The 24,484-nt window shown below is 35.5% G+C and overlaps 1 protein-coding gene and 1 long non-coding RNA gene across 2 annotated transcripts in view; one reads left to right on the plus strand and one right to left on the minus strand.

The window, feature by feature from the left end:
• LOC135134520 (long-chain fatty acid transport protein 4-like) lies at nt 1–24,039 on the plus strand. Its single transcript, XM_064063222.1, has 14 exons — nt 1–418; nt 468–556; nt 610–757; nt 812–1,049; nt 1,100–1,533; nt 1,690–1,885; nt 1,936–2,284; nt 3,095–3,185; nt 3,236–3,389; nt 21,501–21,630; nt 21,689–21,906; nt 21,957–22,305; nt 23,485–23,575; nt 23,622–24,039. Exons 1-14 carry the CDS (start codon nt 416–418, stop codon nt 23,931–23,933), a joined length of 2,802 nt encoding a protein of 933 aa, XP_063919292.1. The 5' UTR covers nt 1–415; the 3' UTR covers nt 23,934–24,039.
• LOC135134526 (uncharacterized) overlaps nt 1–24,484 on the minus strand; it is a 246,507-nt gene that overhangs the window by 206,350 nt on the left and 15,673 nt on the right. The gene's annotated exons all lie outside the window — the stretch shown is intronic.

The raw sequence follows: 24,484 nt of genomic DNA on the forward strand, positions 1-24,484 counted from the left end.
TTTTATGGGTTCAGCAGTTGTTCATTTAAATATTTAATAATATGCATTTTAAAATTAATTCAGTACATTTAAAGTAAATTTGCTTTAAAATGGAAGTTTTCTTTAACCAAGATATAATTTAGATTAATGAAGATCGTGCATGGGATATCTGAAGATGACTAGAAAATTAATAGCTACGCAAAGATAGTTTCTCTTATTAAAACAATAAGCAAGTGACAGTCATATTCGATAATATGTCTGTTAGCAGCATAATTTCTGTGTTAACCTTCAAACATTTTTTGTCGGCATATCGACAGTTTTTATTAGTTGTAAACAACTTTACTAAAGGTATATAAAAACTATTCCAGTCGTTTTTAATTTAGTTAACCGACGCGACAAACAAAAAAAAAGTCGAGAGGTCGAAATTCATTAAAAAATGGTATGTACACATTTTACACATTTTTTGTTTTAACTCAAAGATCTTTTAGTTCTTAATCTTAATTTCACTAGTAGCAGTTTTGTTCCTCTACAAAGCAAAATTAAAAAATGGTTTGAAAATTTTGTTGCGGGATTCAAAGTAAGTCGTTACATTTTTGTTCGCGTTCATTAATCAAAAATTACTTTTCCCAGGTTTTTATCAAGAATCATTTTACTCAAACGTCGATTTCGGACATTCGAGAAAAAAGGGACGGTGGCCCAAATTTTTACTAGCCTTGCAACGAAGCATCCGAGTAAAGTTATTTTTTATTTTGAAGATGAACAGTGGACATTTTTAGACGTAAAAATAATCTAGTCATTTTCAAGGATAACAATACGCTTATATCAATTTCAGGTAGAAGTGTATAGTAACAAAATAGCTAATTTCTTTAAACAAGAAGGTTATCAAAGAGAAGACACTGTGGCGCTTTTTCACGAAAATAGTCCTAAATATCCATGCGTATGGCTTGGTTTAAGTAAACTCGGCGTAATTTCGGCTTTTATCAATACAAATCTTACTGGAGATGTTTTGATTCACGCTTTGAAGAGTGCAAAAGTGACAGGAATAATTTACGGATCCACTTTGAATAAAGGTAATCTAGTTTTCTGGGTTTCTTCTGTGAAACAAGTTTTAACTTTATAGCTATCAGTAATATCACTGGAAAAATACCTGGTATAAAACTTTATCAGTTGCTCGACGGAAACGAAAAGACAGGTGTGTTAGATGGTTCTAGGGATTTAACACTGGAGCTGAAAATGCAGTCAGAATCTTCTCCGACAGAAGAATTAGCAAACGGAAAAATTACGGATAAGTTAATGTTGATTTACACTTCAGGTACTACAGGTCTGCCTAAACCAACAATTATTACAAATAAAAGAGCAATGAGTTTTACTTTTGCCATAAAGACTTTTACGAAACTAAGTTCTGAAGATATTTTTTATGTGTGCTTGCCTATATATCACAGTGCTGGTTCAGTCCCGATAGTGTGTTGCTTCTTATATGGTTCTGCTTTAGCAATGCGAAAAAAATTTTCTGCTTCAAATTTCTGGAAAGACTGTTATAAATACAAATGCACGGTAATTTCATTCGTTGAAGAACGCACAGGGTGTTGGATTCCAGCCAGTTGAGCAAATAATTAAAAAAAAAATTATCGAACGGTTAGGACAAAATACCCTGTCGAAGACAAAATGTTATCCCACGAAATGAGCAAATTAAATACGTTTCGTTTACAGATATTTCAATATATAGGCGAAATTTGTCGATACCTACTAGCGTCACGAGCCGGTACAGAATTTCATATACATCACCACCTTAAAACAATTACTGGTAACGGTCTCCGCCCACAAATCTGGAAGGAATTTGTCACCAAATTTAATATTAAATATGTGTACGAGTTTTATACAGCTACAGACGGAAATGTGTTTTTAAGTGATTTTATCGGACAGTTTTCTTACCATTAATAACTCCAAATCTTTTAGTAAATACTCACAACAAAGTAGGTGCTGTAGGTTTTTTTCCTAGATGGGCTTCATTTATGTCACCAATCAAATTGATTAAGTTTGACGAAGACACAAGTTTACCCTTGAGAGGAAGCGATGGCTTTTACCAAGTGTGCAAGACTGGAGAACCTGGAGTATTAATAGGAAAGATGGATGTTAAAGACAATTCTTCTGGTTTCGTTGGATATTTAGATGAAAGGGATACCGAAAAAAAAATACTCAGAAACGTCTTTAAAGTAGGGGATGCTTACGTAAATTCGGGAGATATTCTAGTCCAGGATGATTCGGGCTATTTTTACTTTAAAGATAGAACGGGGGATACTTTCAGGTAGGAAAAATAAAAATTCCATTTTTTATGTTGTTATTTAAAGTGGGTGGGAAAGTAAATAGAGGACACGGGTGGGTCAGTGGCCTCGCACCTGCCCGCTATACCTTGGATCGTGGGTTCGATTCCCGCCCTGACTGTGGGTGTTTGTGTAAAGTTTGACTATCGCTATTTGAAGGTGACTTCACTGGGGATTGAAGCTTATTTAGCACTTGGGATGATTTATTACTTAGACTGGTTATTTTCAAGAGAACTATTTCTATTGATATTCGGATTATTACATGGTCATTGCTCGGATTACTATTTCAGTGAAAAGAAACGGTACGCTGCGGGCCACGGTGGCCCGGTCCGACCCTGCAGACTGTCGTCTTGATGGACACATTTACAACAGGGTCTAAGCAAGTCTAGCATCCCAAGTGCTAATTAGTCTTTAATCCCCAGTGAAGTCACCTCCAAATAGCGATAGTTGAACTTTACGTCCCGTTTCCTATAATATTTGGGCCTCGGCCTGTTGGAAACTAAATTTAATAAAATAATAAATTAGCATTATTATTATAAAATAATTTTCGAGATCTTAGAATTACAGCAAACAAATTCGTCTACTATTTTTCTCTAATTTCACCTCATCCCCAAAAACCTAGCGTAACTACTGATATTTATGTGCGCATCACTTGAAAAGTGACCTACACTACTCTGACCTCACTTATTTTTCTATGTTTTGTTTGTTAACATATACCTAAAAACTGAATGAGATTATCATTATGCTTCTAATAGTAGTAATTCTACATAAATATAATGATATTGTGCTTTCAGATGGAAAGGAGAAAACGTATCCACTACAGAAATAGAGTCAGTCATAACTAACCTCCTAAATCTAAACGATGTCATCGTTTACGGAGTAGAGGTAAATAACTACATAGATTTTTCAAATTTAAACTTACACGTTGTTTTAAGGTTCCCGGTGTCGAAGGTCGAGCTGGTATGGTAGCCTTGATAGACAGCAGTCGATCGTTAAACATGGAAAAATTCTACAAAGATTTGAAAGTTAATCTTCCTTCTTATGCTATTCCGCTCTTCGTAAGAGTGGTGCAGCACATACCGGTGACTGGTACGTTCAAATTACAAAAAGTGCATTTACGAAGACAAGGTTTTGATATTGAAAAAAACGAAGATCCGCTGTATGTGTTTGATGTGGTAGAAAAGAAGTATGTCATACTTACCAAAGAGAAATACGATGAAATTATTTCCGGGAAAATTAAATTCTAAAGGAAAATGTGTTGGTGATGAATTACTTAAATATCTATATAACAAAAATAAAATAAATTTTGGTTCGAGGTGAATCACCACTTTATTATTTGTTAGGCAAAAATTAATTTTTATTTCTCGAGCTTAAGCTAAGGAATTATTGTAATTGATCCACTGGTCGAATGGCCATTTTTATGTTTTCTCGACGTCCCATGACCCCAAGAGTACGAAAAAATAAATCTGCTGTTGCCGTCTGGCTGTCTGCCTAGCTAACATTGTACATCGCATATCTGAGAGTGCCAGACTCGTTCTGTCGATTCTGTAATTGTTCTCATCTCTAGACTACCTGTCATTATTCGAACTGTCGATCTAATTACATTAGAAATTATTTTTACACGCCAAAGTCACGATGTTAGTAAGGTCGCCAGTTTAAAAACCCCTAGCCCTACTGTGACATCATCAAATTAGCGGATTGTCTAAAATTGTGGCGGCACAATAACACGTTGGAAAGCTGAGAAAGATAAGTGGCTTCGTGGTTTAGTGGTCCTAGTCACACGTCACCCGCTTACCTGCCCGGCAAGCGGGTGACGTGTGGTTCGATTCTTACCGAGGCGGCAACATTTTTCTTCGCTTATCTTCAAAATACAGATTATCGGGTAGGTGTTCTCGGGTTACTTAATAACATTTCGTTATTTTGTTTCCATTGTTTGTTTAATATCATGACCATGGTAAGACACCCAGGCAAAGGAAAGGAGATCATTACCTTCCAATGTTGCCACTGTTAGTTACAGCTAATTTCAAGGATTTTAAGGATCCTGTAGATTCTTTATTTTTAAAGGTCAGATGTTCTCAGTGAGTAATCTTGTTTTTTGTGATAATATGTATGATTTAAGGTAATTTTAAAGAACATCAAATGAATAGATTTTTAATTAATTTACTTTTTCAATTAAAAACCAGCAGTAGATAAAAAAATAAGTGCTTTAGAATTTTTTAAATATTTTTCTGGTGATGACTGTAGTCCGTTCTAGTGCGTGGTGCTCTGTTAGTGCGCCATTTTTTATACACTGTGTACAAAAACCTTAGCAGATTAAAGTAAAGTCAAAAAATTGGTCTAAAGAGTTTAGACAGTACTTCCCTCGCTGTCGGAAACTTGACGACTGCATGCCTATTGTGTTTTTTTTCTCATTACATTTTTGTAGTGGGAATTTAAAAAAAAATTGCGATGACGTCATCAACATTTTTGCAAGGACACGTATATCAGTTGGGATAGATGTAGTGTAATACTAAGAATAAAATTATTATATTCTCAAATTTTCGGGAAAATGAATTGGGTCGTTTTGAATATTGATTTGTAATAATCAATAAAATAACGAAACAATTTACTCACGTATACGTATCAGAGGCAACTGAAAATCGTGTATGTATAAACATTCTTAATTTAAGATGACAGGCGTAACAGCATACGTGAGAGTCAAACAGAGAAACTGTAAACAAAACGACCATCGGTTTTATTGCTTCGACTTCCGCTTATTATATAAAACATTGGGTTTTATTTTAATTCTTGACGGTGAAATTCACAATTGGTTGATTATAAACATGTCTATTTCACATTCGCGGAACCAAGTGAACGCATAAAACAAATGCAGGTCTGTAATGTTAAAGTCGATGTAAATAAGCGTGCTACCCTTATGTTTCAACCGAGTTTTTCCTTTAACAAATTTTGTGTCTACCAAATTGGGTTGGTTGGGGTGTAGTACTAATAATAAGTGTTGCCTTTAATTTAATCAATAAAATAAATTGACTTCATTAATTTTTTTGAACCACCTCTTAAGAAAATCTAAAAAATATGAATGGAATGATAAATCACAAGTACAACCTCATCATATTTTTTGCATTTTAGATAGGATTTATTCAGCAAAATTTAAGGGTGACGTCATCAATTTTTTTAGGAGGGATGAACAAATACATTTTGAACAAAAGTTTACCATGCTTATAATAACTTTAAAATATTCCCAAGATTTTAAAGCATTCGGTTTTGTAATTCCTGATTAAATCGATAAAATAAAATAAATTCACGCATTCATTAATTTTTTTGAGTCACCCTGCATATGCAAATCCAAAAATATGAATGGAATGATAAATCACAAGTACAAACTCATCATATTTTGTACATTTTAGATACGATTTATTCGGCAAACTTTTGAGCTGACGTCATCAGTTTTTTGTAGAAGATAACGAAATATATTTTGACTAAAAATTTATTATGCTCTTTATAACCTTAAAACATCTGCAAGATTTCAAAGCATTCGGTTTTGTAGTTCCTGATTAAATCAATAAAATAAATTTACGCATTCATTAATTTTTTTGAGTCACCATGTATATGCAAATCGAAAAAATTTGAATGGAATGATAAATCACAAGAAGAGACTCACCATATTTTGTACATTTTAGATAGGATTTATTCAGCAAAATTTTGTGGTGACGTCATAAATTTTTTAGGGGGGACGACCAAATACGTTTTGATCAAAAATTTACCATGCTTATGATAATTTTAAAATATCTTCAAGATTTCGAAGCATTCGGTTTTGTAGTTCCTGAGTAAATCAGTAAAATAAATTTACGCTTTCATTTATTTTCTTGAATCACCCTGTATATGCAAATCCAAAAAATATGAATGGAGTGATAGATCACAAGTACAGACTGATCATATTTTGTACATTTTAGATATGATTTATTCGGCAAATTTTCGAGCTGACGTCATCAAGTTTTTGGAGGGGATAAGCAAATATATTTTGACTAAACATTTATTATGCTCTTTATGACCTTAAAACATCTGCAAGATTTCAGAGCATTCGGTTTTGTAGTTCCTGATTAAATCAATAAAATATATTTACGCATTCATTAATTTTTTTGAGTCACTCTGTATATGCAAATCCAAAAAATATGAATGGAGTGATAGATCACAAGTACAGACTCATCATATTTTGTGCATTTTAGATATGATTTATTCCACAAACTTTTGAGCTGACGTCATCAAGTTTTTGGAGGGGATAAGCAAATATTTTTCGACTAAAGATTTATGATGCTCTTTATAGCCTTAAAACATCTGCAACATTTCAAAGCATTCTGGTTAGCAGATTAAAAATTAAATTTCAAAATGTTGTTTTATAATTTTGATTTTTTTTTCCAAAAATCTGGACGTTTCGGGTGAAAAGTCGATTCAGAGTTGTAAACTACATGTGTAGGACTATGTTATTTTATACAATTGAAAACCCATTTACTATGTACAATTTTGAAGTGACGTCATCGCATTAGTGGTGGGGATGATTAGACAAATTTTGGTTAGCGTTTTACCATCTACATGATATTCTTAATATAAGTACAAAATTTCACAACAATCGGTCGAGTACTTTCGGAGATTATCTGTCTAATAAAAATCCAGGGGCAGACGGACAGACGGACAGACGGACGGACAGACGGACAGACAGACGGAAATGGGAGACCTATTTCTTCGTCTTCTAGGGGTCATGAAAGATCGAGAAAACGTAAAAGTAGAGAGTCGGCCGACGGACTCGATTACAATACTTCCTTTGCTTACGCTCGGGAAGTAAAAATTGGTCTAAAGAGTTTAGACACTTAGACAGTACTTCTCTCGCTGTCGGAAACGTGACGACTGCAAGTCTATTATGTTTTTTTTCGCAGTAGATTTTAAAGCATTCGGTTTTGCAGTTCCTGAGTAAATTAATAAAATAAATTTACGCATTCATTATTTCTTTTGTCACCCGGTATATGCAAATTCAAAAAATATGAATGGGATGATAAATTACAAGTACAGACTCATCATATTTTGCACATTCTGGATAGGATTTATTCGGCAAGTTTTTGAGCTGACGTCATCAATTTTTTGGAGGGGATAAGCTAATATATTTTAACTAAAAATTTATTATGCTCTTTATAACCTTAAAACATTTGCAAAATATCAAAGCATTCGGTTCTGTACTTCCTGATTAAATCAATAAAATAAATTGAAGCATTCATTTTTTTTTTGGGTCACCCTGTATATGCATATCCAAAAAAATATGAATGGATTGATAAATCACAAGAAGAGACTCATCATTTTTTGTACATTTTAGATAGGATTATTCAGCAAAATTTTGGGGTGATGTCATCAATTTTTTGGAGGGGATAACTAAATATGTTGTGGTTAAAATTTTATCATGCTTATCATAACTGTAAACCATCCGCAAGATTTCAAAGCATTCGGTTTTGTAGATTCCAAATTAAATGTCAAAATGTTGTTTCCTAATTTTGATTTTTTTTCCAAAAATGTGGATGTTTCGGGTAAAATCTCAATTCGGAGTCATAAACTACATGTATAAGACTGTCTTATTTGATACAATTTAAAACCCAATTACTATGTACAATTTTGAAGTGACGTCATCACATTAGTGGTGGGGATGATTAGACAAATTTTGGTTAGCCTTTTACCATCTACATGATATACCTAATATAAATACAAAATCTAACAACAATCGGTCCAGTACTTTCGGAGATTATCTGTCTAATAAAAATCCGGGACGGCAGACAGACGGACAGACGGACAGACAAACGGAAACGGGAGACCTATTTCTTCGTCTTCTAAGGGTTTACAATACTTCCTTTGCTTACGTACAATACTTCCTTTGCTTACGCTCGGGAAGTAATAAAATATAAATTACGCCATATTTACGCGCAACCTGTTTTTTGAAATTTTGTTGTTGACAATGAATCCATAGTAACAATTAACTTAATTCATTCATTTAAAAAAATCGATAATTCCATTTGTTTAAATTGCTTCTTTAATTTAATTGCAGACGTTTGAAAAAAAAATAGTATATTTTATTCGGAGAAAAGTGAATTTTTGTGTTTCGTCTGTTCTTGTTTAAAAAAATGAGCTATTTTGTTACTATACACTTCTACCTAAAGTTTATATTAGCGTACCTACAGATTCACGACAAAAAGTTTCACTTTTGTTCCTTATAAAATAATATACTATTATTAAAACTATAAATAAGTTTTCTAAAATTGTTTCCACTGAGTACGAGGCCAAAATGACAATAACTGTATCCACTATAATTAGAACAAAATGGATTTTGTGTTTTTAAATGCGAACATGGACGTTACATTATAATTTAACTATTAAAAAAAAAAGAGAATAGTCGATATACTTTGATAAATAAATACGTAAATGTTTATTTTGTTACGGGATTTAAAGTACCGAATCCGTTACATTTTCATCGGCGTTAAATATTCAAAGCTTATTTTTCTCAGGTTTTTAACAACAATGATTTTACTCAAACATCGCTTCCAATCATTTGAGAGAAAAGGAACGGTTGCTCAAATTTTTACTAGGCTTGTAAGCAAGGATCCCCCGTAAGGTTCTTTTTTATTTTGAAGACGAACAGTGGACATTTTTAGACGTAAAAATAACGTAAAATTTTCGACTACAACAACATTGCTAATATTAATTTTAGGTAGAACTGTATAGTAACAAAATAGCTCATTTTTTTAAACAAGAAGGTTATGAAAGGTTAGATACTGTAGCACTTTTTCTGGAAAATGATCCTAAATATCCATGCATATGGCTTGGTTTAAGCAAAATTGGTGTGACTCCAGTTCTAATCAATATAAATTTGACTGGTGATGTCTTAATTCATTCTTTGAAAGCTGCAAAAGTACGAGCAATCGTGTATGGATCCACTGTGAAAGAGGGTTATTTGCGTTTTTTAGTTTGTTCTACAAAATAAGTTTTAATTGTTTAGGTGTCAATAATATTACTGGAAAAATACCAGATATCAAACTTTATCAGCTACATGACAGAAACGAAAATGCTGCTTTGTTAGATAGAGCTAGAGATTTGACAATGGAGCTGAAAATGCAGTCAGAATCTTCTCCGACAGAAGAATTAGTAAAGGGAAAAATTACAGATACGTTAATCTTGATTTATACTTCAGGTACTACAGGTCTACCTAAACCAACATTCCTTACAAACAAGAGAGCAATAAATTTTACTTTTGCTGTAAAGACTTTTAGCAAGTTAAGCTCTGAAGATATTATTTATGGGTGTTTGCCCTTGTATCATGGTTCTGGTAATATTCCGGTAGTCTGTTGCTTGTTGTTCGGTTCTTCTTTAACAATGAGAAAGAAATTTTCTACTTCACATTTCTGGAAAGACTGTTGCAAATACAAATGCACGGTAATTTGATTTATTGAATAATATGCAAGGTCGTTTACTTCGATTGGTTAATTAAAAAAAAAAAAAACTACTCAGAGAAAACAAACCCTGGCGAAGAAAAAGGCATTTTATCCACAATCGTCATTATAATGAAACTATTGTTAACTTTTTAGAAGGCGACAAATAGCACATTACCAACTCGTTTTTCTGTCATTTTACATTATTAACCTGTCATAAGTACATATAGAATTCAATAGAGGTCGCTCATTACATTCATTAAAAATGTTTCAAATATTTAAACAAAGTCTACATAATTATTTTTAATAGCTAAATTAAGTTTATTCTGGCAGTAATTTAATTATACGGTTGATTAATAATTGTTCTTTTTTAAATTAAATTTAAGGAATTCAATTTCGAAATCTCAAATCGGTATTGAAGTACGCTACCCGTACAGATTGACAGTTGTCAATGAAAACTCATAGTCGATAACCTGCAAATTACTTCACTTATAAATCTAATAAACAAGTTTTCGAAGAGTAATTTAACTAATTTTGTATTGTAACATCAGTGAACATAAGCACTCAACCCACAGATAATTTCTGTTTTTGTTTTTGGGACCAAGTTGGGGAAACCGAATCGTTGAAACTTCCCAAAGAAATTTTATGACAAAAGCTTAAAATGAAGGTAACATAAGTAGACTGAGTTAAAACGTTTGTGAAAGCATTGTTTCCGAAGATGCACCTGCCCTATTTGCAGTTTCCTGTGCCTAACTTCCCCAAAATTCCAAGACTCCTCATCAACCAAAGAACGAAAGAAATTATAGGAAATATTGAAGCTAGGAAATTCTCTATATTTTTAAAGTAATTTGTGTTTACAACCGATTATAACCAATAAATTTATTATGTCAAATAATTATTAAATTTATGAATTTCCTCTTTCGACAATACTCGCTATTTTTTCCGCTTCTTCTGCGAAATATGCTAGCAAAATACTTTCCGATCCAATGTTTGTTGCACCAATCCATATAAATTTTGTAGGCTTTGTTATATTTTGTTTTGTTTTTGTTAATTTATGTGCGTATTTAAAGTGCGAAAAATAAAAGGCCAACGATGTTAACACTAGCGAAGGTATTTATTGACTGACTTAGATATGTACAATATGTGAAAACTAACTTAGTAAAAAAGGTCTCGACATCTGGACGTCGATTTGCCGTGAAACGCCGACAAAGACAAAAGGGTCCAGACTTTCAACCACACGAGTGTCGCACCGGTACTGGGCCAGAGCGTATCTAATTCTGACATATTGCAACACTCCCACTCGCTCTGGTCAGATGAACTAAATAAACAAACACAAGAAAAAAATTAGAACACACAAATAAAATAATACTTAAGAGAATAAGTCTTAAACTGAACGTAAATTCAACAATTTTAAATTATTGGCAAATTTATCACGACTTAGCGGTTTCGTGAACATATCCGCCAGTTGTTCCGTTGTCCCAACGTGGTTGATATCAATCTCTCCCCATTGATAGGCTTCACGTGTGTAGTGGAACTTGACGTCGATGTGTTTGGTGCGTCGATGGTGAACAGGGTTTCGCACCAAATGTTCAGCAGTTTGTTTTAAGTGTAGAGTTTTTGTCCCACGATCGCGCACTATTTGCGTACAGTTTGCCACGTCACCAGTAACTTCAAAATTCAGTTTTGGTTTGTTTATGAAACTGTTGACACGTTCCACGGAACTACCGATTACCAGACCATCATCCACGTACAGCGCGAAATAAAGTTCGTTATTGTCAGACGCGTACACACACCGGTCAAACCGAGTAGGGTTCATGCCAAATTCCTTTAGCACTCCGTCCATTTTCTCATGAAACACTAACGGTGCCTGTTTGAGTCCGTATAAACTTTTGTTTAGTTTACACACACGGCCACTACCGTCGTCAAAACCGTCCGGTTGCACCATATATATTTCCTCTTTTAGTTCACTAGAAAGGAAAGCAGTTTTCACGTCAATCTGAAAGAGTTTATAATCTTTGGCCGCCGCGATGGCCAACAATACACGCACTGATTCGAACCGTGCAACGGGTGAAAACGTTTCCGCGTAGTCGATGCCCGCTTTTTGCGAACATCCCTTAATGACCAACGGTGCCTTGTATTTATTGATGCTGCCGTCCGGGTTGGTTTTAATCTTGAATATCCATTTATTTTGGATTGGTCGTCTGTTCGCTGGAAGCTCCACCAATTCCCAAACTTCATTTTTGGCTAAAGACTCCAATTCATCAGCCATTGCAAGCTCCCACTGTTTTGAATCATTCGTGGCTAACGCTTCTGCGAGAGTTTCAGGTGTTTTAGTCACTATTTTCTCACCTTCAGTCAGGAGGGCTGCAAATTGAACTTCGGTCACTTCATCTTTTTCTTCCATCCTTTTCTTCGTCTTAGATCGGGTGTTGTTTACGATGGAGTTTTCATCTGAAGGTACCACGCGTTTCGAGTACGCCGCTCGTGTTGGTGTTGATTGTTCTTCATTTGTAGCGATTTCAGGTAACAATTGAAGAGGTCTTTTTGGTGGTAATTCGACAATTTTTACGTCACGACTCTTAATAATTACTTTTGTACCTGGCCGCCAAAGTCGATATGCGTGTTGCTCAAATTCATATCCAACTAAGATGAGCCGTTCGCTCTTCTTTTCAAATTTGCTCCGTTTCGACTCGTCAATTAATGCATATGCAGTACTACCAATTTTACGCAAATGACTCAAATCAGGCTTTCGACCGGTCCAGAGTTCGTAGGGGGTTTTCCCTTCGAGACGGGCACGTGGTATTCTATTTCTAATGTGAGCCCCGTTTCTAATCATTTCCGCCCATAGTCCTTGGGGCAGGTTTCCGCTTGCAAGTTGACACCGCACCATTTCATTTAATGTCCTGTTAGATCGTTCGGCCCGCCCATTCTGTTGTGGACAGTACGGTGTGGTCAGTTCTTGTTTAATAAATTTCTTGCTTAACACCGCCTTCATTTCACTGCCCAAAAATTCACCCCCATTGTCCGATCGCACGCGTTTTATTTTATGTCCATTCGCTTCTGCATCAGCTATTACACTAATCATCGCGTCGACGACGTCGGACTTTGTTTTCATTGGAACTGCGATGATCGTACCACTGCAATCATCTGTAAATACAGCTGCGAACCGCGAACCACCTAACGATTCATTCAATGGTCCGATCGTGTCAAAATGCATTAGATCTCCTGGCCGTTCAGCCCGCGAATTTGAGGACGGAAACGGTTGTCGCACGTGCTTGCCGTATACACAGTCTTCGCAAAATGTGTCCTCATTGTCCGCACTATCTTTCGAGTCCACAACTTCCATGCCAGTTATCGGGTCACTTTTGGCCATTTCGCGAACCACTTTAAATGCAACATGTCCAAGCCGTTCATGCCACACTCGAACGTTTTGAGCACTTGCACTTGCGATCATAGCCTCTGCCGTTGCCCGCGCGCGAATATTCATTTCGAATAAACCGTTTTTAGCCAATTGTCCGGTGGCTACCACTTTGCCACGACTAAACAATTGTAACGTGTGTTTGCTGAATAATGCGTTAACACCACGATTACTAGCTGCACTTATTGAGAATAGATTTTTCCCAATTTCAGGCACGTACCACACTTCACTCATGCCTTGCTCCAGTACTTGTCCATTAACGTACGAAGTAATCATTACATCTCCTTCACCTTCCGCGTAAATAGTTTCATTGTTGCCCACTGTGATCGGTTTTCTCTCACTTGCACTAAACTCCCTATAATTTGTAATAATGTCGCGCCGAAAAGTCATGTGTTTACTCGCACCAGAATCCGCGACCCATAATTCGCCCACGTTACCGACAGCCATCGTTTCGGCTGTATACATTATCGCACTCGATGCGCCGCTGTTTGATGCTGCATTCGCTTGGCCATTGTTTTGAGTGTTTTGGGGTTTGTAGCAGTCGATCTTTCTATGTCCCGTTTTACCGCAATTATAACACTTCCCACTAAATCGCTGTTTTGTAAATTGCTGTCGTTGCTGATTTTGATAACGACCACCTCTATTTCTTTGATAATGTTGGCGTTGTCCCCGATTGCCGTTGCTTGTGTAAAGGGCTGAGTTCTCTTCTTCGTCGTTTTTAATCTCGACCATTCCATTTCTCATTGTTTCCAGCTTTAATAACCGAGGAAGAAGGTTGACCATGGTTTGCTCTTTTTCTGGAAGCATATCAAAAGCCGCTGCTATATGCTGATACTGTTGTGGTAATGTGTACAGTACTTTGGTGATTATTTGTTCATCGGTGGGTTTCTGATTCAGATCTTCCAGCTGTCTCACCAGCTCTTCGATAGCAGCAACATCTTCAGTAATTGTTGCGCCTAGTCGCATTTGATAATTATAAAATTTTTGGTGTAAAATATGAATCGACGTCTTGTTCTTTTGTTCGTAAATAGTCACCAGTCGCGTCCACATTTCAGCTGCAGTCTTCATATTCATTATATGACGCACAACATTCGTCTCTAGAGCGCACGATAACGCAAATTGAGCTTTCTCGTCTTTTCTGTCCCATTCTTCTTGTTCCTTGGACGTACCTCCCGAATCAGGGCGAGCTTTCATACCTTCGACAACGTCTAACAATTCGTGATACCGCAGATAGGCGCGCATTTGAAACTTCCATACTGCAAAATCGTTGCCGTTAAACTTAGCTATCGCGAACTTATCCATTTTCGATGTGTCTGCTACTATTGGCCGCGAAACCGAACTTGAACACTGACCAACTACAAATCACAACTTCGAATAGGAACTAATCGCTGATATTCCACTAATTGCACTTTGTCAAAATACTAACTGCACAATACTCGATACGTAATCTGGGCCCATAACCTGTTAATTTATGTGCGTATTTAAAGTGCGAAAAATAAAAGGCCAACGATGTTAACACTAGCGAAGGTATTTATTGACTGACTTAGATATGTACAATATGTGAAAACTAACTTAGTAAAAAAGGTCTCGACATCTGGACGTCGATTTGCCGTGAAACGCCGACAAAGACAAAAGGGTCCAGACTTTCAACCACACAAGTGTCGCACCGGTACTGGGCCAGAGCGTATCTAATTCTGACATATTGCAACAGTTTTTTTCGGGAAAAAGAATTTTTACAATTTCGCCAGCCTTCTGGCGTAGTTCTGGCAGAATACATTCATTATCGCTGGTGTCAGACATGATTTGAATGGAGTTAAAGTCGCACAAACAATGCAAAATGACATAAACGAAAAAAGGAGTAAACCAGTGACAGATGAAGTGACAGCCCACTTACAAAATATTTTATGAAACATTTTTTTAGATTTGAATATAAATTTTTTGTGAATAAAACTGATTGTGGATAAAATAGTATACTAACCTCGTGAAATGGGTGATTCCAGCTTCGCACTATGGTTCACCTCGAGGCTTCGCCTCTCGGTAAACCACCTTAGTGCTCAGCAGTAATCAACCTCATTTCACTCGAGTTAGTAATCTACTATATTACCTTATTTTCATTTGCAGGTGTTAATAATAATAATAATAAGTTTATTTGTCGGAGATTTTCTACAAAATTTCGACTTGTCACACTAAATTAATAACACACAAATAATAGATACAGAACAATATAGTTAAATCATGCCTACAAATTAAAATCGATGTTATAAAATGCATCGAGATCGTATAAACTGTTTTTTTTTTAGAATATCTTTGACTGTATTTTTGAACACCCGAATATCAGCATCTCTTATACTAAGGGGGAGCGCGTTGTAGAAACCTAAACCGATGTTTTCGGTTTTTTTCAGTCTTACTTTGGGTATAAAAAGATCTTGATTGCGGCGCGTGCTATATCTATGCTTTTCAGACATTACTGGATATGCAGAGATGTTTTTTTTTACGCAGATTAGTTTTTCAAAAACTATCATGGAGTAAAGTGTCATGATTTTATATTTTGTAAAGAGGTTTCTGCAGGTTGCATTATAGTTTGCCGAGGCTATTGCCCTAATGGCTGCCTTTTGTAGGACAAAAGCTTTTTGTAGACATGTAAAGGCTGCGTCACCCCAGATAACGACTCCATAATTAAGAATACTGTGAAACAGTGCGTAGTAAGTTAGAAGGGCAGCTTTTTCACTTATTGTTACTTTAATTTTGCGTATCGCATAAACGGCACAAGATAACTTATTACATACGAGGGTGGGGTGATTAATGCCGGGCCTGAACAAGAACGCATTTTTTTTTCGGTTAATTTTTATTTATTTCTCAACATAATCTCCATTTAGCTCGATACACTTAACCCAGCGATGTTCTAGAGCGGTTACACCGGAGTAATACAACGATTTATCGAGATCTTCAAAATAACTATTTACTGCTTGAATAACTTCATCATCTGTCATAAATCTCTTGCCACCCAACCACTTTTTGAGGTTTGGGAAAAGGTGGAAGTCACATGGGGCTAAATCGGGTGAATAGGGAGGGTGAGGGAGCAATTCAAATTTTAATTCATGAATTTTAGCCATCGCAATAACTGAAGTGTGGACTGGTGCGTTGTCCTGATGAAACAACACCTTTTTTTTCGCCAAATGTGGCCGTTTTGCTTTAATTTCCTGTTGTAAACGTTGTAGCAAAGTGGCATAATATTCCCCATTAACTGTTTTTCCCTTTTGAAGGTAGTCAATAAAAATTATTCCCCTCGCATCCCAAAAGATAGTGGCCATAACCTTACTGGCCGATGCAACTGTCTTCGCTTTCTTTGGAGCAGGTTCTCCTTTCATGGTCCACTGTCTCGACTGCTGTTTTGTTTCGGGGGTGTAGTGATGGACCCACGTTTCATCAACAGTAATGAAACGACGTAAAAATTCAGTTGGATTACGCCTGTAGAGGGCCAAACAATCAGCCGAAACATCCTTACGACGCTGTTTTTGGTCTGGGGTGAGCAAACGCGGCACCCACCTGGCGCAAAGCTTTCTCATTGTTAGGTGTTCATGTAAAATATTTCGTATACGCTCTGTTGAGATCCTTACAGATTCTGCTATCTCCCTCACCTTCACTCTACGGTCAGCCAAGACGATTTTATGAATTTTTTCTATAATTCCTGGCGTGGTCACCTCAACAAGGCGCCCACTGCGTGGTTCATCATTTGTGCTGATCCGGCCCATTTTAAATTCAGCAACCCATCGTTTAATCGTTGTATACGATGGAGAGGAGTTTGCCAATGTTGTATCCAACTCTTTTTTTATTTCACTGGCCTTCAGGCCTTTCAAAAAAAAATATTTAATCACTGCCCGAATTTCCACTTTTTCCATGTTGTGAGAATTGCTCGACGCATCTAATGTGAAGGACTGCCATCAAAATACTAAATGACATTTTGACATGAAATTTCTAAGGGAAGCTGATGAAGGATGAAATTATGGAATGGCATCATTATACTGACCATATTACTCTCACATCTATGTGAGGCCCGGTAGTTGTCACCCCACCCTCGTATATGTTCAATATGTGCATTCCAGGAGAGTCTATTATCTAAGTAGAGTCCAAGAAATTTTATTTCGTTATCTGCTTTCACATTACAATTTTGAAATTCCATGATGTCTGTTTTGTTTTTGTTTAGAACGAATTTATTTGCTGCAAACCAAATTCCCGCCGATTCTATTATATTTTGAGATACCTGGTCGGTATTTTGTTCCTTGTCCACACTGACACAGAACGAAGTGTCATCTGCATACATCACTGTATGATTTGTTTGTGACATATTGATTGCTAGGTCGTTGATGTAGACAAGGAACAAAATAGGACCAAGTATTGATCCCTGAGGGACTCCTCGTAATATTTTGCCTTCTTGACTAGCCTTATCGTTTATAACCACATGCTGAGTGCGTTCTGATAGATATGAAGTAAGCATTTCTATACATTTTCCTTTCACACCATAGTATTCTAGCTTGTATAATAAAATATTATGGTCCACACAATCAAATGCAGACGTTAGGTCAGTAAAAATTGCGCAGCATGCTTGCTTCTTTTCAAAACTTTGTTTCACATAGTTAACGAGAGATAGTACAGCATCAATGGTGCTTAATCCTTTTCGGAAGCCATATTGTTCTGATGTAAAAATGCCATGTTTTTCAAAGAATTTAAGGAGTTGATTTGATATAACCGTTTCAAAGACTTTAGAAAAGGCTGGCAGAATAGATATTTGTCTGTAGTTTTTTAGTTCATTAATATTTCCTTTTTTATATATTGGTATTATTTTTGCTGTTTTTAGCTTTGAAGGAAAATGTCCTTGCAATAGACAAGCATTGATAATTTCTGTTAGTGGTTTGACAATTGACGCATTACATATTTTTAGAATTTTAACGCTGATATTAAGTATATCTTCGGTTGATTTATTTTTTAGTTTGTTTATTATAATACGTACATCGTCTTCTAACATTGGATGGAAGAACATCGATTGGGGCGGAACTGATTTTGTGGTTTGGATAAAATTCTTCTATGTGTTGCCCCCTGGAGTTATCTTTTGCACTAGCTTATCCGCATATTCCAAAAAGAAATTATTAAAATTGTCTGGGTTGCAATTTTCGGGCAGTTGTTTGTTGGATTTTCTAGAGTTTCTGCTCTTTGTCTCCTCTGAAATGATAGTCCATACAGATTTTGATTTGTTATCGGACTGATTTATTTGTTGTTCATAAAATTTTTGCTTCGTTTTGAGTAGAAGCTCATTGTGCCGTTTCTTGTAACCTTCATAGATTTTTTTATTTGTTGTTGTTGGATGTTGTTTATAAGCGCTATAAATGAACATTAATATTTCTTTCGACTGCTTTACCTCTGAATTTATCCAAATGCTTTTTGTAACATTCCTTTTTTTTGAATTAAAAATTCTAGTTTTAAAGCTCTGATTATAATTATGTAAAAATATTTCCAGGAAATAATTGAATTTTCTTTCACAGTTTGAATTTATGTACACCTCGTTCCAATTTGCCTCATTTAAAAGAGAAATGAATTTATTGATATTTTTATCACTATAAATGCGTTTAAAAGTTGCACTCTTGTCATTTTTATCGGGTTCCTTGTGTGTTTGTAAAGTTAAAGTTTGGATTTTGTGGTCAGACCTGCCCAAATCAAGAATATCAGTCGCAATGTAATCAAAATTTACAAAAATATTGTCGATACATGTGCCTCCGTCATTTATGTTTGGTCGTGTAATACCATAAATTGTTTGTCGAAGGTCAAACGTTTGTAAAACTTGCTTCAGATGTTTTGAGTTGTTATTATTTATCAAAAGGTCTATATTGATATCACCGCAGAGTAGAATTGCGGCATGCGGATTATATGTGTAAGCAGCCTGTAAGACGCCTTCAAGAATTACTAAAAATTCGGAGATATTTTGTTTATGTGTGGAGCGATATACGGCTATCACGATTAGATTAAATTTTGGTATATAACAGGAAGCTAATTCACAAGTACGTTCCTCGGACATATTTACAATAATTGGTATCTCTACACATTTAATGGATTGTAGCACATATATGCACACGCCACCATTTATATAAGTCGTTCTACAAAATTTGGTCGTCATGTTAAAATTATTCAAGTTATAACAATTTATTTCTTGTGATTTCAGCCAGTGTTCGCTTATTGCTAAAATTTTGATATTCGGGTGTTCGTGCAGAAAATGTTCGATTTCGAGGCATTTATTTCTTAGACATTGTACATTAATATGAGCTATGGTAATAGCATCGTCATGCTTTGCCCTACTAGATTTGAATACTATGTGGCCGGCGGCTTCTTGGTTATTCGGGGAAAAGGGAAATTGTACCTACTCACTCTGACGTTTTCGGGCCAGAAATTTTCATTTCCTAGAACTTCTTTAAGCTGCCATGGAGCGCCGATTTTAAAGGCTGGGAATTTACTTCTTGTTGTTTGTAGTTTTTCACAGACAAAATCATGATCCGACGTTGTTGATTTTAAGTATTCTAGGACATCCTCTGTGGATGTATTTTCGGCAGTGCGAGAGAGGCATATCCACAACTTTTTCTCAGCGCCTTTAAGTTGAATATCACCTTTCCCTGTTCCTTTTCCCGTTATGCCCACAGAATTCCTACTTTTTCGTTTACTTTTGATCTCGGTCCAGTTATCTGTGAGTGGTTTGTCGTTTTTGAGGGTTTGGTCCCCATTTTGATTACGGCTTGAGGCTGCTTCAAGATTCCCTTCTTTTCTCTTTGGGTGGATGGGAATAGCGTTTTCCACTTTTTTGCCGTTCCTTGTCTGGGTCGTCGCCTCTTCGCGTTTTTCGTGCTTATCATCCGCACTGATATCGAGCGTATGATTTTGTTTTTTTGGCTGGTTCTTATCTTTGCCGATTGATTTTATTAGGAGCAGCTGTTCTTCTAGGAGAAGATTTTTTTCTCGCAATGCTGTTATAAGTTCGTCCTTTTGTCGCAATATATATTTGAAGATTCTTGAGTCAAGTACCTTTTCATGATTATCATCTGTGGCGTCCCAGAAAATGTCCAGGTTGTCATCAGCCTTCGGATGGGATAATTCTTCACAGCACGAATAGGCACTTTTGTTCACGGTTTTTGCATTGACGTACAGTTTGGCACAACTTTCGTGAAAGCTGTTGTCACATTTTATGCATTTTATTGCATTTATTAAAGGTGATTTCTTACAACGTTTCCACGGGGGATTTTCGTTGCTTGTACCGCCCGCCATCTTAACGTGGCGGATGTGTGTTCATGTATATAGGTGAAATTTGTCGGTACGTATTAGCAGCGCACCAATGATCTAATAACTAATGGATGGAATGTTGAGGCGCATAATACCGCTCGCATGCGGTGACAACTAGAGAGAGAAATAAACATATCTACAGGGAGTGTTGTTAGACAAGGCCAACACGTATCGGTAGGCAAGAACGAGCTTCGGTGCCGTTGAGTTAAATAGGAGATCATGTAAAAATGATTTTAAAATTCAGCTTTGTTGTCGTTTTTCTTTATTTTGTAGGAAACTGTATATACATACAATACAAAATGAATATAAATACACAATTTATTGAACAAAATTAATTTTGTGTATACCTGTCTGATTTTATTAGGAACTTGATTATTTCTGCTGTTTTCATAATTCAGTCTAATAATAAAAAAAGTACGTAAAATTACATAAACCAACTGGACTACATGATTGTTAAGTGGATCTTGATCCAAAATGTGGTCATTTAAGACATTAAACATATTTCTGAAATTTAGTAATCTAATGGTTTTAATTCTTTAATTGTAAAAATATTAATAACATTCGCTGAAATATTATATTTCATAGTTCTGAAAGTGGTTTCAGCTATCTTACAAACTTTGACGACATCAACTGATGGCTTTGTAGTCCACCTCTATTTTTTTAAATTTAGCAGTGCCGAAAAGGTCTCATTATTAGTCAGTTTTCTAGGCCTTGTTTCATTTTTTTTATGTTTTGAAAAATTGAAAATGAATGGTACTGCGTCCTTTTTTAAAATTCTCAGTTGTTGTGTGGGATTAACAGAATTTGTTAACTGCCGAAAATTCTCATTTTTAAAATGTTTGCTACACACTCTTGACGCAGACGTCCGAACAAATTTATCTCGTTAAAGTGCAACAATCCATTGCTTTCTTAGCAACAGATTTGTCGGAAAACTGAAATTAAATGAAATAAAGATTGTATGAAAAAATTATTCAGCAGATATCTCACCGATGAAATGAAATATTACAGCCTTTGTGATGCCGCTCCTCGCATCCAAATGCGCAACAAGATATAACCATCGTGAATATGATTGTTATTATTGCGATTGTAAGAAAACAAGCGCTTTAGAACTGCACAGAAATGCCACACACACCAGGAAGTGAGTAATTAAAAGTAAATTTTAACTGGAAGTTGCTCTGTTTTGCCTACCGATTCAGACCTCTCAAATGGTCACCGTACCCTCTCTCTCTAACGTCTCTCCAGTCTGAGATCTCTATGGCAGCGCACGCTATTACAGAGTTTTGCATGCATCACCACATAAAGAAAATTATTGGTAATGGTCTACGACAACAAATTTGGGAGGAATTCGTCAACAAGTTTAATATAAAATATGTATACGAATTTTATACAGCTATAGACGGAAATGTGTTTACAAGTTACATTATCGGAAAGTTTTCGTACACTCAATAACACTGAATTTTTTAGTAAACAGTCACAACAAAGTAGGAGCTGTAGGTTTTTTTCCTAAATGGTCTTCATTTATGTCACCCGTTAAACTAATTAAATTTGACGAAGATACAAGTTTGCCGCTGAGAGGAAGTGACGGTTTTTACCAAGTGTGCAAAGCTGGTGAATCTGGATTACTAATAGGAAAAATGGATCCTCAAAACCAATCTTCCGGGTTTGTTGGATATTTAAATGAAAACGATATCGAAAAAAAAATACTCAGAAATGTTGTTAAAATAGGGGACGCATACGTGAATTCAGGAGATATTCTAGTCCAGGATGATTCCGGCTACTTTTATTTTACAGACAGAGCGGGAGATACATTTAGGTAAGAGTAGTAGAAATTACATTGCTTTATGTTTTTATTACCTGTTACTACAGTCCAAAAAAGAAGTGAGATAACAATATGTTTCTTCACACAAATTAATTTTCCAACACTATCATGCGGAATAACATCATAATTTCCAATGTTAGAAAGAGATTTCCAAAGCTAAAATTGTAATCTATAGAGGCCATCGCCCTAATAGCTGCCTTTTGTAGGGAAACAAGTAGATGTGTCATCCCATATAGCGATAGTGGAAGTTAATTTATTACAAATAATGTTCGTTCCAAGAAAGTCTCTTGTCTAAATATATTCCAAAAATTTTTATTTCGGTATCTGGTTGCACATTACTATTTTGAAATTTCAGGATTTCTGCCTTTTTTTTGTTTAAAACAACTTTATTAGCTGTAAATCAGTTGCTCATTCATTTTAATGTATTTGGAGCTGTTTAGTCATTGTTGGTCATTGTCATTATTTGGTTCCTCGTCCGTACTGACACAAAACTAAATGTCATGTGGATACAATACAGTAAGATTTGTTTGTGGTATGTTGATTGCTAAGTCATTACTCATTAATGTAGACAAGGAACAAAAGGGCACCCTGTGGGACTCCTCGTGGTATTTTGACTTCTTGACTAATCTGATCATGTATAATCAGGTGCTGAATGCGTTCTGATAAATATGTTGTAAAAATTTCAAACATTTTTCCTTCGCTCCATGGTGACCTAGCTTGTTTAATAAAATATTATCATCAACACAATCAAATGCAGAACTTAAGTAAGTACAAATTACACAATATGCTTTCTTCTGCTTAAAACTTTGTTTTACATTATTAACTAGAGGCAATGCATGGTATTTAATCGTTTTCGAAAGCCATATTGTTATGAGGTGAAAATACCAATCAAAATATCGGTACCTATTACTTTCGCTATTTTTGACATTGTATTAATACTTTGGTTTTAACTACCGATGACTATTGATATTTGTGACTTTTTTGTGAGGTTGGCAACAAACTTAAAATTTTATGATGGCATAGGTACCTGCGTGATGTAAAATTGGTTTTTAGGCGCGCTCATGTCGAAATTGATAACTGACATGCTAACATTGCTGCCAATAATTCAGAATTGCCAACTCAAAAATTTGCTTCAATTATTAGTAGCAAACAAGCTAATTTTTAAAGTTGCAGGTGGAAAGGAGAAAATATATCCACTACAGAAGTAGAAGCCGTAATAACGAATCTCCTAAATCTAAACGATGCTGTCGTATATGGAGTAGAGGTGAAAATATGGACATTCCAAAATTAAACTTACATTTTGTTTTTAGGTGCCAGGTGCAGAAGGTCGAGCTGGTATGGTAGCCTTCATAAACAGAAGTCGATCGTTAAACATGAAAAAATTCTACAAAGATTTAAAAGTCAATCTTCCTTCTTATGCTATTCCGCTATTCGTGAGAGCAGTACAGCATATACCAGTGACTGGTACTTATAAATTGCAGAAGGTACGCTTACGAAAAGAAGGTTTCAATACTGAAAAAATCCAAGAACCATTGTATGTGCTCGATCTGGTAGAGAAGACATACGTAGTGCTTACCAAAGAGAAATATGGCGACATCATGTCCGGGAAAATTAAGTTCTAAGCGAAAAGGTGGTGGTGGTGGTTTATCTAAATATTTTTAGAATGAAAATAAAATAAATCTTTGTTCGTGGTGAACCACAAATTTATGTGTTAAAGACATATTAATACTTATTTTCAAAATCTGGTAAATCAAAAAGTGTAGACATTAACTTGGTGTTACTAATTTAAATGAAAATTTAAAGTTTTCATAACATTTACAACAAATGAAGCATGAATCTAGTTTGCTAGTAGCGATCACCAAAAAAAGACCTGGAGAAGTCTAGAGAATTAATGATTGAGTTATTGCAATTATGTGTATAATAATTATGTATACCTAACTACTGACAGAATGACTTGATATTATAGAAACGTCATCTATGGCGGACCAAAGTTTCTAGTAACTGTATACGGTCTAAAGAAAAATGCAAAAAAAACTAACACTTTGACTTTGCAAGATATAATCGTAGATTATACATCGAGGGAGAAAAATGGCATTTCACTTCTGAGGCGTACATACAATTTTTTAAACTCGCAGAGACTCCTACACAGTCTTTCAACTGATAAAAAATGATA

The sequence above is a fragment of the Zophobas morio genome, unplaced genomic scaffold, assembly GCF_036711695.1.
Source record: "Zophobas morio isolate AGI-343-1 ecotype UQ-CSIRO unplaced genomic scaffold, CSIRO_AGI_Zmor_V1 ptg000023l, whole genome shotgun sequence".
In the NCBI taxonomy this organism is placed as follows: domain Eukaryota; kingdom Metazoa; phylum Arthropoda; class Insecta; order Coleoptera; family Tenebrionidae; genus Zophobas; species Zophobas morio.

What these genes read in the sequence shown, in the direction of transcription:
- LOC135134520 (XM_064063222.1), top strand. An exon ending in AGAACGGGGGATACTTTCAG is followed by an intron (nt 2,285 to 3,094) that starts GTAGGAAAAATA and finishes TTGTGCTTTCAG; the next exon opens with ATGGAAAGGAGAAAACGTAT. An exon ending in GCAGCACATACCGGTGACTG is followed by an intron (nt 3,390 to 21,500) that starts GTACGTTCAAAT and finishes GAAATATTACAG; the next exon opens with CCTTTGTGATGCCGCTCCTC.